This window comes from Corvus kubaryi, unplaced genomic scaffold (assembly GCF_017639235.1).
Source record: "Corvus kubaryi isolate FWS band 111438036 unplaced genomic scaffold, C.kubaryi_AGA036_p1.0 37398, whole genome shotgun sequence".
NCBI classification, from domain to species: Eukaryota; Metazoa; Chordata; class Aves; order Passeriformes; family Corvidae; genus Corvus; species Corvus kubaryi.
Genome location: NW_024581137.1, coordinates 38,460,416 through 38,474,921, shown reverse-complemented (window position 1 = coordinate 38,474,921; position 14,506 = coordinate 38,460,416). Strand labels below are relative to the sequence as shown.

General features: G+C 39.2%; 1 protein-coding gene across 1 annotated transcript in view; it reads left to right on the top strand.

Annotated features, from left to right (window-relative positions):
* CUBN (cubilin) overlaps positions 1-14,506 on the top strand; it is a 145,653-nt gene that overhangs the window by 15,131 nt on the left and 116,016 nt on the right. Inside the window, exons 13-22 of the mRNA XM_042044038.1 lie at positions 893-1,011; positions 2,469-2,700; positions 4,026-4,207; positions 4,999-5,161; positions 5,362-5,552; positions 9,489-9,645; positions 10,390-10,568; positions 11,063-11,225; positions 11,472-11,688; positions 12,698-12,828. Coding sequence (XP_041899972.1) covers positions 893-1,011; positions 2,469-2,700; positions 4,026-4,207; positions 4,999-5,161; positions 5,362-5,552; positions 9,489-9,645; positions 10,390-10,568; positions 11,063-11,225; positions 11,472-11,688; positions 12,698-12,828 — 1,734 coding nt within the window. The remainder of the gene's footprint in view (positions 1-892; positions 1,012-2,468; positions 2,701-4,025; positions 4,208-4,998; positions 5,162-5,361; positions 5,553-9,488; positions 9,646-10,389; positions 10,569-11,062; positions 11,226-11,471; positions 11,689-12,697; positions 12,829-14,506) is intronic.

The window sequence follows — 14,506 nt, the reverse complement described above, 5'->3', positions numbered from 1 at the left end:
TAGCCATTCATAATAAAGGGATAGAAAGCCAGTTTTTATGCAGTAAGGAATCATACTGTACCAACTGTTCTTTTAGTTTCTAATAAATGAAAAAAGCATGTATTTTATTACATGATAATTTTGAATCTGGTTGAAAAAAGGTGAGATGTTTTAGATGGATATTTCAAATAAAATTATGTTGTTTTTACCACTCTTGAAACAAAACAGTATGGTGAGAACTGGCTATTTCTTTAGAATCAGTTCAATGTTAAACTACCGCTGCTTGGCGCACACTGTAGCTATATGTGCATTATATTTTGGTTGCTTTATTATATTTTTCTGTAGCTGTTTGGTGTTGCTGCCTGGGGGCTCTCAGTTCCCATGCATTGAATGATTCAGTGAGAGAAGAGACCATGGTATATCATGAGAGGAATTATCAGGCCCAGGAATCTGACCAAAAAGGATAAATGGGACAATAAAACCTCTTGAGGATAACTTCTATGATGTACCATTACTGAGAAAAAGAATTTTACATCATTTTAACTTCAAAATGCAAAATGTTATTTGATTGTAGGGGAAAATTTAGACATTCAATCTGGAGGTACCCTACTGGAAGCAAAGCAGTGTATGAACACTATCATGAGACACAATCAATAGCTTTTGGCAGTATCCACATGTTCCAACTGATATTCTTTGTTCTTTTTCCAGGAACTGTTTTTCTTTCAGGGAATTTGCTTTTTTTTGAGATGTCATTCCACTCAAGAGGAAATCCTAAAGAGCCTTTTATAGAAGTACTTTTCAGCGTTGCTTTAAATGTTTAAGAAGCAAAAGCTATGCAAAAAAAAAGTCAGGTTTTACTCTGTACAGTAATAGCACAAAATTAATGTGTTTAATTTTCTCTCTCTTTCTGCAGTTTGTGGAGGGTACCTCTCAGGCTTGAGTGGGACTTTCAGTTACCCTAACAACCCAAACAGCCAGTGGTACAGCAGTGGGGTCAGCTGTGCTTGGGTTATTCAAACTAATCCCAACAAGGTAAAATAGAGTTCACATTAAAGAAACCCTCAGTCTGCAGGACCCTCAGTTTATCAGAGCAAACATGACTATCTTCATGCTACACGTGTTCCAATGTTATGATCCAATCCCCTCAGAATAAATAGCTTTTCAAAAGAATAAGTTTCAGATCCTTCCAAGCCTTCAGGCTCCTTAGCCTAAGGATTTGCTTGGGTTAGATTTTCCAGGCTTTTCCTAAGCAGCTGAGGGTTAGATTTTATTTCCTTATCTCTAGCTAGAGAAGGGAACTGTTCTACATTGCTTTAGAATGTGATCTGTGTATAGCTGCATGGGAAAAGCTCTGCTCTGCTGGGCTCCACAGGTGGTTCATGAGCTAGGTGAGTTGGTCAGAGCCTGGTGCTAACGACATCAAGGCTGTGGGTTTGATCCCCATATGGGCCATTCACTCAAGAGTTGAACTTGATGATTCTTCTAGCTCCCTTCCAGCTCAGACTATTCTGTGATTCTGTGACCCCAAAACAATTTCATGTTTCTGATCTCTGACTGCAGAAATGTTGAATGCTTAATTTGTAGTCAGTGGCTTTGTGTAATAACAATAACAGCATTTGGTTTTTTTTCAAGGATTAATTTTTAAATGTTGCACACAAATATATATTCTGCTCCTCATCTGCAACTAACAGTTCCACTTGTGTTATAAATAACAACTACAAAATATGCTACTTCATACTTCAGCATGAAATTTCTTACTTGGAATCTAAATATTTGATGTATTTTTGACATTTTGTGGAATTAATTAAGTCATTTTAAAAACCAGTGCTTAACAGTGGTTTATACAGCATTACATATGTATATCTATGTGACATATATTCAGCCTTAAGCCTGGAAGCCACTACTGTCTTCAGCTGAGCATATTAAAGCACATCAATGAAGAATCTGAACAAACTTAGAGCTGTGTATGTCACTAAGTATCCAGAACGGGCTTTAGAGACACTGATTTTATATGTGCAAAACAAGATCATTGAATCTTTTAACTCCCATTACAATACTTTCAACTACAGCAGGGATGAAAAATGCTAATTATCTGATGAAAAAACTGCCATGGGAAACCTGGAATAAGGTATTTTATGCTGTATTTCAAGCTTTTCACATGGCTTGAGATTTACACATACATATTTCACACATATAACACACATAGACAAATGGTCCCAATTATTAATTTACAGAAATAATGCTCCTTCCAGAAAACTTCACTGCCTAAATTCTTATCTATCTGTCTATCTTCTCTCTTTCGTTTTGACTCTCAAGATTCTTTAATACTCTCTTCTGTCATGGAACATTTCAGGAAATGACATAATGGCTCTAAACCTCATCTATTCTCACAGTTGCATGAATACATATATCTGCTCTATAAAGTTTCTGCATAGACAGTGTCTCAGCAGATGGAAAAAAGATATTTCTTGTTTTCTTACTTCTATTAGATTCTGCATGTTACTTTCCCGTTCTTCCATCTGGAGACAAGTAATGAGTGTAACTCGGAATTCCTTCAAATCCATGATGGGCCTTCAGCATCAATGCACATGCTGGGAAAATACTGTGGCTTCCCAGGTCCTGCAGAGCTTTTCAGTTCCCACAACTCTCTGTATTTTTGGTTATACTCAAACCACACCATTACCAGAGGTTTTACTGTTCATTGGGAATCCCAGCATCCTGGTAAGTTGATGAAATGCCAAACATCTTCATGGTTTTGGAGTAAAATGAATTACTTCTTTCCTTTGATTAGGAACAATTAGGTGCAGAAGGACAGTATTTTACAAGGGAGTGAGGCTGAAATGTAGACATATATATCACTTGAAGATATTTTCAAGCTCTAGCTCTAGGCCTCTGCATGAATAGCTTTCTGCTCTTTTTAAAGGCTGCTTTACACCTCCTGTGAGGAATCCCCCAAAGAGAGTGTGTTCCTGGGGATGCCATTCATCTATCTGGTCAGTTCTCTTCTCACAAAAGTGTCTAGTACTTCAAGCAAGCAAGTTAATGGCTTGTTTTGCCACTTGCAATTTACAAGTGCCTAAATGTTCCAAACATGATAGATTGTAGGGAATTGGATTGAAAAGAATGTGTGAGCTTTTTGGTATGATTTGTTGTACATTTGTGCCTGAATTCTTGGTAATGCTGCTTGGGTGATTGTTCCAGATGACCTGGCAATGCATTTACAGAGGTAAACTTCAAACCATCTCACGTAACATCAGGGTCACTTCGGTGTTCTGTGTATTATCTAGAAACAAAATCGTGCATTAGGTTGTGTCTTGAATGAACCATAGAGTAAAAAAGTGCTATTTCCTTATTTCTATAAATATTTCTTGAAATGCCTTTAATATGATTGTTGGTGGGTTTTTTTTTTTCAATTGTCATTATTAGATTGATAATTACTAATAGACAAAAATGAGTACTGAAAAGTGAAGGCAGGTATTTTTTGGGAAAACATAGCACTAAAAAAAAAAAAGCAAGGAGAGCAGTATAGATGTGATTAAACTAGCTATTCCTGAGGTGTAACACATGACTTACCTCTCCCATTCCCAACTGTTGCACTGATGTTATTTTATTACAGGTATATAAAACAGCCTTACCTGTAATTAAATTTTCCTTTTTTTTCTTTTTAATGGAAATAGTCTTGTGATAGAATAAAAAAATGGAGCCTATTTACAAAGTACAGAAATTCAGATTAATTTTGTAAATCCAATCCAAACACAGTGCTTCTGATTATTCTTCTTAAGACATATTCATCACAACTGGGAAAGAATCTTCCTTTTACTGTGCAAATCAGGAAGTATTTGGAGTTCTCCTTTTAAAATTGAGTTGCAGAATTAACTGCAAAATTTAAAGAAAGAAGAAACTTGCTGGTTTCTTTGTCTCGGTCTTTGTTTTTTAATTCATTCTGACCTCAAAGTGGGCACTAGTTTTGACACTACAGGACAATTCATCTTCTGACCCAACATGTGGTGATAAAGACGTTGATCTTCCTTGTCTCTTTCTGTTAGAATGTGGTGGTGAGCTGACAGGTACTTATGGCTCGATAAGCTCTCCAGGATATCCTGGTAACTATCCTGTAAACAGAGATTGTTTCTGGACCATCTCAACCAGTCCTGGCCTCCTCATCACATTTGCTTTTGGCACACTGAGCCTAGAACACCATGAAAACTGCAGCTATGACTATTTAGAGGTAAAGCGTGATTGTGAATTATGACAACATTTTGTGGATATGTTATTGCAAAACAAGATATTCCAAAACTTTTTTATGTACAGAAGGGCACTGTTTGAAAATCTAATCCTGGGTTGAAATGCTCCTTTTTATTTACGTATTCCAGCCATCCATGCACAATCAGAGACAATATGACAGAAAGGGGATGAAAACCTGCTTCACTGAAGTCGGTGGAAGTCCTGTGACAAAAAGGATGGGATTCAGGCCAAATACTTTATGGGAAGCTTTCACTTTCTTACAAAGTTCAGTCTCCAAACTCCTTGTCAAATGTCAGCCCACAGAGAATTCATGAGCCTACGGGAAACTATTCAGGAAAAGGATCTAAGACTAATAGATTCATATCATAGCTCGCACAGCAGTCCCTGACTTGATGTATGAACTTAGGGCTTTTTGTCAAGTGTGACGTAATATTTACAGAATACACCAATACCTTTGCATGGAAATGAGAAGGCAGTTTGCAATTCCATGTTGTGTGCAATCAAAAAGCATGATTTCAAGAAAACAGTTCAACAGTAGATCTCCTGATACTTTCTTTCACAGAACTCTTGATGACTCCCAGCAGCAGCATCACAGCTATGCTGGTGGATCTGTTTCTTGGTTCCTGTGTGTTTGGAGGAACTTCCTATGAGCTTTCCCTCCACCCACCATCCACAATACCTCTGGGGCCTCCAAGATAGCTTAAGAAGTGTTGGTACTGTTCACAACTGGCACTCATCTGGTAATCCCAAATGTTGATCTATCATTCTGTCTAGATTCGAGATGGTCTTCTTCCACAAGACCCTGTCCTTGGTAAATACTGCAGCACTGGATCTCCACCACCACTCCAAACCACTGGTCCATATGCATGGATTCACTTTCACTCTGATGACTTAGTTACTGATAAAGGTTTCCATATTCTCTATACAACATCTCCTGGTAAGTAAAATACTCAGGATTAAAGATTGTTCTGTGACATTCTTGAGATAGAGCCAACAACACACTAAGGGATGTAATTAACACTTGCTCTTTTATAATATAGTAATTCTTTTTGATTTGCAGATATTGTACAGAGGCAGCCTCAAAAGGAGTTACTGTACTTATGAATATCTCAATTTTTCTTTTTTTTCTTAATATAGCAGATCCAAGTTGTGGAGGAAATTTCACTGAGAGTGAAGGGGTTATCACATCTCCTTTCTGGCCTAACCCTTATATCAACAGCCAACAATGTATCTACATTATCCGACAGCCAGAGGACGAAAAAGTATTCCTCAATTTCACCCATATTGAGCTGGAGAGTCATAGCGGTTGTTCAGCAAATTACATAGAGGTGACTCACTTAATCAGTTGATATGAAAGTTTGATTGCATGTGTGTGTACCAGAGCATGTATAACTTCTGTCCCAAGGGCCACTGCAGAAACAGGTGTTAATCAAACCACTAAGTATTTGAATTTACTAGGGTCCAAAAGTCACAAGAGCTGAAAGAGCAGGATGGTGCATTTGGAGTGAAGCAAAGATAAGAGAATGAGAAAATCTGTCTAGCTTAACACTAATTCTTAATAGTCTGTACATGATTAAGGGGCAGTTTGGACATCTGGTATATGCATGTCAACTGCAAGAAAAATAGATTTAATGCCATAGCCACTACACAGCATTTTCTGGAGTCATAGTGTTATATGGAAGATCTTGTTCTGACAGTAAAAGGAAACACACCATATAAATATTTATACACACACCAGGGAAGTGGTTGAATTACCATTCCTGGAGGTATTTAAATGATGTGTAGAAGTGGCACTTAGGGACACGATTTAGTGGTGGGCTTGGCCAAGCTCGGTTTACAGTTGGACTTAGAGATAGATTTAGAGGTTAGGTCCTTTCCAACCTTAGTGATTCTATTATTCTATATACATATGCAAAGCCAGGAGTTTATTGTTGCCATAACTGAAATCTTATGATCTAATTCAAGAATTGTTATTAGTCTAAATCTAACTGGAAAAGAAACTAAAATAGTACAGTTAGAATGTTTCTATATGGAAAATGTAATATTAATGCAGTACTAATGTTAGTACTAACGGAAATCCACTTGAGGTTACTTTTATGTTTGCTTTTACTCCTACCTCTCTCTTCATTGGTCTGCAACTTCGTGTTACATACAAATTTACAGCTGTAGGGCACCTTTTAACTACATGAGATACCATGTTTTCATTTTCTTTGTTGTGTTTAAGCCCAGTTTTGCCCAGCTGCCAGTCTGCCCCACTGGAGCTGGCCGCAGGTGAGGTCTGGCGCGGTGCTGTGCAGGCCAGGGGCAGGGCCTGTCCCACCGCCCTGGCCAGGGAGCAGGGCAGCCCTGGGCCGTGGGCACCTGCCTGGGGATGGGCATGGACTGAGGCAGGCCGGGATGTGGGGCACACGGGGGAACCTGGCTCAGCAGAACCCATGGCTGAGGCAGGGACTGACAGCCCCCACGTGGTCCTGGACTGTGGCAGGGTGAGGGGCCCAGGTGGAGACAAGGCTGGCCCCAGTGAGTCGTGGTGGTGCCCTCAGAGCCTGACAAGCTCTCTCTGTTGGTGGCCCGTGCACCTTCTCCTATCACCCTGTCTGTGTTCTCCTCTGTGTCCTGCCCCAACTTGCCGTGTCTCAAGGCCTCTGCTGTTATACCCAGCCTGTATTTCTCTATACTCTCATAAACACCTCATCCCACATGGGACGGCTGCCGGGTACTGCTGTCTGTGTAAAACAGTGCCTGTGCTGTGCAGAGCTAAACAGAAGGAAAACAAAATGGGAGCAGTCAGTGGTTGATTTGCAAAGGTGCCACCGCAGCTGAAACAGGCGGGAGCCATCCCTGCGGCCCCAGAGCAGGGTCCAGCACTGCCAGCCATGCAGCTCAGTGGCAGAACAGATTTGATTTTGTGTTTAATCTCATCCTGACCAGTGAGGAACAGGCCCCTGTGAGCTCTGTGCTGTTAGTCTATTTTTAAAAGATGTTATTGTGCTGACATCGTTCCCTTCTCTCCTCCTGTGATTCAAAGACCTGTGTTGGAACGAAGTGTAATTAGTTTCTGAAATGAGAGGGGAAGTGTGTTTAATGAAAACAGACAGCTTTTGTTTGTTTGGCCTGCTACTCCTCTTGCCTAATTGCTGGCAAAGCAGCAGCGAAATTCACAGCAGCCAGAGAAACAAAACCATTTCTGTTGAATGCCATCGGTTTGTATTAGTTCAGCAAGGCATTTACCTCACTGCTTGCTGATCAGTCACAAGCCCTTTAGTTTCCCTATGCTTCTGCCCTCCACTTCTTTCTGCCCTCTTACTCTGTGGCTCAGCCCAGAGCAGAGAAATGGGACCAACATTTTCTGGCAGGGACAGTCAGTAAAACCAACGTACTGTGCTCCGCTATCAAGGCCTGATTTTTCTCGTGTGCTTTTCTAAAATACTGTCCCACTGGGTTTTATACTGAAGTTCATCTAGGGAGATAGCTTTTGGGTGTTTACGTCACTTTAAAAGTCACTCTCCAACAACTCTTTTGTCACTTTGGAGAGGTGTAGATTATTCCATTCCCTGGCTATACCAGGAAATCTGTAGACTTTCCACAGGGACCAGACACATCTCACAGCACTTGCTCAACGAGAGATGTTTACTTTCTTACTAAGGAAGGCATCTTCAACAAGAAAATAGAGACAATAAAACTTACTTGAGAAAGTCTGTGACATGGTGATGCAGAGTTAAGATGTTAGCTAAGGCAGCTCCTTTTCCATACCAGCCTTCTAACTGGCAATAGAAGATGTTACATGGTTTAGAGAACCTGTTATTTTTATCACTACTCACTGGACTTTATAAACCAAAAATGTAAGAAGAGTCAGCTCAAGAAAAATATGTAAATTCCTGTGAATTACAGTTCTGGAAGCTTTCACTGCTTTCCAAAGATTTACTAAATATTTTGGCACAAATTCTGATGTCAGCTGCTCTGCTGTAAATCCAGAATAACTCTGCCACCTTAAACTAAAATTCCAGGGAAACTGGAAATATCTGTTAGTCAGAAGGCCATCTCACCAGGTTGAGACTACAAAGCTGGGCAAGCAGGCCAGCCACTGCCTGCTCACCAGGGCAGCCATGAGGGTTCCTTACCTTCTCTCCCAGCCCATGGATGAGTACAGCTGAGGAAGAAAGAACTGGTGATGAGAGGGAGCCGGAAAGCTGGATGTCCCTGCTTTGCCAGTGAATTCACTGGAATGATTTTTTGTGTTTGACAGCACATAGATGCATTTAAAAGCAGTTCCATCTACATGAACTACCACCACTTTTACAGCAGAAAAGAGTTGTTTGGTTTTCAGGAGAATCTTTGGGACAAAAATTGCATTTTTTGCTTGGGCAAAGAACAGAGGTCCTGTCTTTTGGACCTCAGGTTTTTGCCCACCTGGAATGAAATGGATACCTCAGAGATATACCAGGGCTCTGCCTGGATTTCTGGATATAGCTATTCTTAGTCATGTACTATGGATTCAGGGTCTGAAGTTTTGAGGTACAAATACCTCTTTCCCATCTACTCCCCTTGATAATAAGGATTTATAATCAACTTTAGGGAAAATATGTAAGATGCATTTCTCCTTTGATTAGCAAATTGATTGAGGTGAGTAGAAAGGCAGTGCAGAAGGTAAAAGCTGGATTCCCTGATATAGCTTCATTGCCATTATCATGCACTGAACCCTTCAGATAGAGGAGTGAAAAGACATCAGTGTGCCTCTTTACTGCTAGAGTTGCATCTCCTGTTAGTGAGCTGTGTGCCTGCATTGAGGTATGGGTGTGATGGGACAGATGCTTGTTCTGGAGAAGTGCCATTGAAAAATCACTGGAAACTTCACGGCCAGAGCAAGAAAATCAAAAATACACTTTTTTTCCTCAGCAGATTTTAGTGCTGGCAAAAATTTCACAGCTATCATTGGTGAGAACCCCACCTGTCTTTCATACTAAAGGTGTCACTTTTGGCAACATAGGCCCAAATAGTGCTAAAACTGTGGCTCATAGAGAAGATCTGTTTCATCCTAATGACAGCAGCATGTGTTTGTGTCTTCTGTGCTATTCATGACTGTTACTTTGAGCTCTCATAAGTCCTGTGGTTGGGCCAATTACTGTGATGCCCCTCTTATAAATATGTAAAACAGTTACTCCTTTTGTTATGTAGTATCTCTTGTGAGATTATAATTTTATCTGGATATCAGATCCCAATGCTTTTATGATTTAACACTTTTCTTTCTTCTTTTTGATGACTAGGTTCGAGATGGTGACAATGAGATGTCTCCTCTTATTAGAAAAATCTGTCATAATACACTCATGTCTCCAATCACTTCTACCAGCAATGGTCTCTGGATCAAATTCAAGTCTGATGCTTCTGTGCAAAGAACTAGCTTCAGGGCTGTTTATCAAGTTGGTAAGAAGAACTGGTCACTTGCACAGTGAATTTATCTGTAATTTGGACACTTTCAGTCATTTCTGTGCTGTCTTATTCATATAATAGGTTAGACACGAACTTCAAAAGAAAGAACAAAATAGAGTAATTAATTTATTTTAAAAGATGTCTTCAGTAGGTCTGCTGTAGGCACTGCTACAATGCTTGGAAACATGCCCTTCACTGCTTCTGATCATGAGATTAGCTCAGATGGTTAGAGCATGGTGCTAATAACAGCAAGGTTGTGGGTTCGTTCCTCATATGAGCCATTCATTTGAGTTGGACTTGATCTTCCTTGTGAGTCCCTTCCAACTCAGAATATTCTGTGATTCTACTAATGATGTATCACTTGCTGCTGACATACAAAAGATATTATAGCTTCAGTTCTGCCTAAATCTTTTTACTTTCATTTTGCCTGTCTTTTAGTTATTAACCACTGACAAGCCTGTGTCTGTGAAACAGATGAGTCAAATCCATTAGTTTTCATAGGCACAGTTTGGTCTTCTGTACAAGTATGTTTATGCTATACCTATAGTAATTTGTACTTTTAAGTATGTTCTTAATACTACTTGAGTGGTCTGAAGTAGCTGCTGGAATAAGAAAGGGGTTTAGGGTTGCTTTTTTCCTAATTTCATGGTGTTATTTGATACACATCATACATCATCATTATGATACATACCTTGAAGTCATTCATCACAAGTACTGTTTCTTGGTGTCTCTTGGCAGCCTGTGGAGGTTCCTTGTCTGGAGCAGGCACAATACATTCACCTTATTACCCCAGGATATCCCCTCACCCAAAGACCTGTGAGTGGATCATCTCCCAGCCAGACACCAAAGTGGTGATTCTTAACTTTATCGACTTTGACATTCGAAACACAACCACTTGTGATTCGGACTACATCGAGGTAAAGAATAACACACATATACTATGAATAGTAGATATGGATCTGCAAGTTCCTTCTAATACTCATCTTCACCAAAGTAGAAGCTCTTGACAGGCGAGCACTACTTCCAGCAGTCACAAAAGCTTTTCCAGGTTCATAATGGGATCCCAAAGCTTTTCTTGGTTCTTCAAAGATGGTATGACTGCTTTGATAATCGGAGACAAGTATCAGGTGTCTTTAAACAGATAGGCCTGGTTTGGGAGGTTTATGTGCCACTTACTGCTGAGGGTGTAAGATCTCATCTTTTCTCCATCTGACATGATTTTGGTGGGACAGTGCTTCTCTGATAGGCATAAGATTGTATTTTATGTGCCTGTAGTAGAAACCACACTGAAGAAAGGGTGGGGTTGACTTACTAAGGATCTCTTTTATATCGTTCTTATGAATTACTTTATGCTTAATACTTGAATGTAAAAAAAATTTCTATAGGATATTTTGAATACACTGTTCTTCAGGTCAGAGATGGCAACAATGGAGACTCTCCTGTTTTGGAGAAATACTGTGGTACAGCTGTACCCTCTAGAGTGCAATCCACACGGAGCAATCTCTATATCAAATTCAGAGCTTCCTCACTTACCAACCTTGGCTTCAGAGCTCAGTACTGGCCATTAGATACAGGTAAGAATTGTTTTGCTGTTTTCCGTGTAGAGTTCTGGGACATTCCAAATGTTCCCGCAAAATGAGAACAATTGGCAATCAAGTTTTATGATGGTGTAATGGGAGATAAACTCTGAATCAGTTAGTGTAGTATGAATCAAGGAAGAAAGACTATGAAATTTCAGAAAGAAAAGTAACCAATTGTATAAGTGTCTAACTCTTTTTTTATAAATATATCATTTAACCTAATGTTTTAAATCTCTGCAGTATGTGGAGAGACTCTCACTGGACCGTCAGGAACCATTACAAGTCCTGGTTATCCACATGTCTACCCACATGGGATTAACTGTACCTGGATTATCAACGTTCAACCCGGCTACCTTATCCGCCTGACATTCACTTCATTTAACTTGGCGTTTGATTATGGTTGCAGAAAAGATTATCTTGAAATATATGACAACAGCACTGTGCAAAAATTGGGAAGGTGAATATGTCCATTAGCCTACAGACCTGAATTACTGTGGAGTGAGCACTGTTCTGTAGGTCTTGATACTCAATTTGCTTCCTTAAGTTTTGTGTATAGATTATTTTCTCTTTATCACAGAAACAATAGCAGCAATTTCTCTTCTAAGATAGCAAAAGTAGCTTGCTTTCCTTAAACATGGAACAAGGAGCACATTTAATAAATAATATACTGGGAGAAACTAGGGTGTGTCAAAAGGATAGCTCTTTTAAGGACAGGTTTCAATAGCTGGTTTTGTCCCTCTTCGTTAACATTTTGATTTATGGAAAATAAGTTGAAAAGCCTCAATACATCTCTGCCCAGAAAAGACATGATTTTAAAGACTTGCTGAAGTGAAAGAAAGATTACTTAAAAGGCTGTATATTTGGATCTCCACAAAAACTAGACCACAACCTCCATTTTATGGGATTTAGTTTTCACTTTCTCCTGATACATGATTGTATCTCTGGGAAGAATATTTTCTTTTATTCCACTTCTCCAATTGGTGTGTACACAGGGTTTCCTTGCTAGAATTCAAGAACATTTGAATTACTCGGGAACAGTATCCAGCTGCAGCTATAGACTGTAAAATAGTTGGCTGACATGGCAGCATTTTGGAAAATAAGGAGCAAATGACTCTCATAATGGAGAGCATTTTGCAATCTTAGTGTTTGGCCAGCCACTCTGACTCCTACAAAATAACAGAGTATGTTGTAGGTACAGCATAGCATAAATTCAATAGGAATTTGACAACTTGATGAAAGTCAGAGTTTCTTCTCTGATTTTTCCACACTTTAGATTTGTACCCTTGTACATGTAGTGTGCTATTTAGTCCCCTGATACAGGGTATATGCCTGGGATCTGTATCATCCAAAGGAGAGAATTGTGTATGTGTAGCTATTCAAACTTCTGGGAAAGCTGGATTCTCTTCCAGTGATACAGATGCTTTATAAAGTACTGCCATTCAATTTGGGGTATCTTTTTGCTGCAGGTACTGTGGAAGATCAATTCCACCATCTCTCACTAGTGGTGGCAATATGATGACGTTGTCCTTCATGACAGATCACAGCGTTGCATCTGAGGGCTTCTCAGCTAATTATATCTCCCTGAATGCATCCAAAGGTAATATGTCAGTCTGTTCATTATGCAAATTAAATGTTTTCAGCTGTCACTGTAAATAACCACTACAAGAAACAGAAACATTATTTTCTGTGTTGCCAGAAGACTTCCTGGTGCCTCTTCTACTCCTTCTTATTCATTCTGCTTTATTCAAAAGCTTTTTACTCCCTAGAAAAGCAGAAAGCAATTTCTGTAAGCAGCATTGTTGCTTTCTTTAAGAAGTCAGTAAGAGCTGACATGGCAGAACTGCATGAATTATTTAGGAAAAGTATTTTCTGAATTTTCTTTGTCCATTCTGAGCTGAGTATATGTGATCTAGCAAACTTAGTGATCATGGACACTCACTTAAATGGGAGACTCTTGGGTGCCATAAAAAATTAATTCAGTCCCTGTAAGGTTCAATATTGATGGTGGGAAGAGAAAGGTCAATTAGGATGAAATTTGATAAAGCAGCAGAATAACCTGAACGCACAAGTGATTTTTTTCATTACAACAGAGTGCAACATTTCTGTCTCCACCAGAGTTCAAGGCTGCTGTTATGCATTAAATCCCTTGTTTAAGTATTTTCTAAAGGGCCAAGGCTTACATCAGTGAGGTAAAGGAAGAATGACTGCTCATTCTCTCCGTTCTCTTCTCCTTTGGACATTAGGAGGATTTGTTTCACTGAAAGGGTGGTTAAGCATTGGAATGGACTGCTCAGGGAGGTGGTGGAGTCACCATCCCTGGATGTGTTCAAGAAACGACCAGACATGGCAGTTAGTGCTATGGAAGGTAGAGGTACAGGGTCTGCCTAGCAGAACTAAACCACAGAAGAAGCAGAGTCACAAGGGAAAAAAAGGTAAAAATGAGAATGCATTTGTAGCTAGGATGCTTGTTATCCATCATTAACCAGTTCTTACGTAGTTTCTGTGTGTGAGTGCAGCCTACAAGGGATTTATTGGATGAATACCAGAAATTCATAGTACTCATCTATGCAGCCATAAGCTACCAATGGCTGTTCGTTGTTTGCTCTTAGTTTCTTTATTTTTTCTAATTCCTGAATTTATTCAACCTGTTTAAAAGCAGAAAAATTTGCAATTCCTAACTGCTTTCTTGGTGACATCTTGGGAAAATTGTCTATTATTTTGTCTCTCAAGTATGTGTATAGGCAGGACCAGTACAGATTTTGCCACTGTGGTTTTATTCACTACCAGAAAACTTACAAGTCCAAATAAACCATTTTCTCAGCTGCCTTAATTTATATTTGAGTTATCTAACATGGAAACCAAAAAGGCAGTGCAAACAATTAAGATTTAATGAGAGCTATTTCAAGGAGGAAATTTCTGTTTCTTAGAAAGTAATAGGCAAAAAAACCAAGTTCTACTTTTAAAAATCTTTCCAAGAAAACTCTGTAGTTTGAAATCTGAATTCTTAATAGTGAGAAATTGTGAAATTATCATCCTTATAAAGTCTTTTTTTAGCCTTTGTTTGCAACTGCAAACTAAATCTTCTGTAAATACCATTGTTGCTTTTTAATGTGATATTTTTTCCTTTTAATTCGCCTCAGATTACTATTTCGTGGGTGGATTGATTCCTTCCTAAATATTCTTATAAATACTTTTCTCACAGTCCATCAAGATCAAAGTATTCTTTATTCAACATTAATCTATATTTCTGTCTCTGTTGTAACCATATCTGTTTC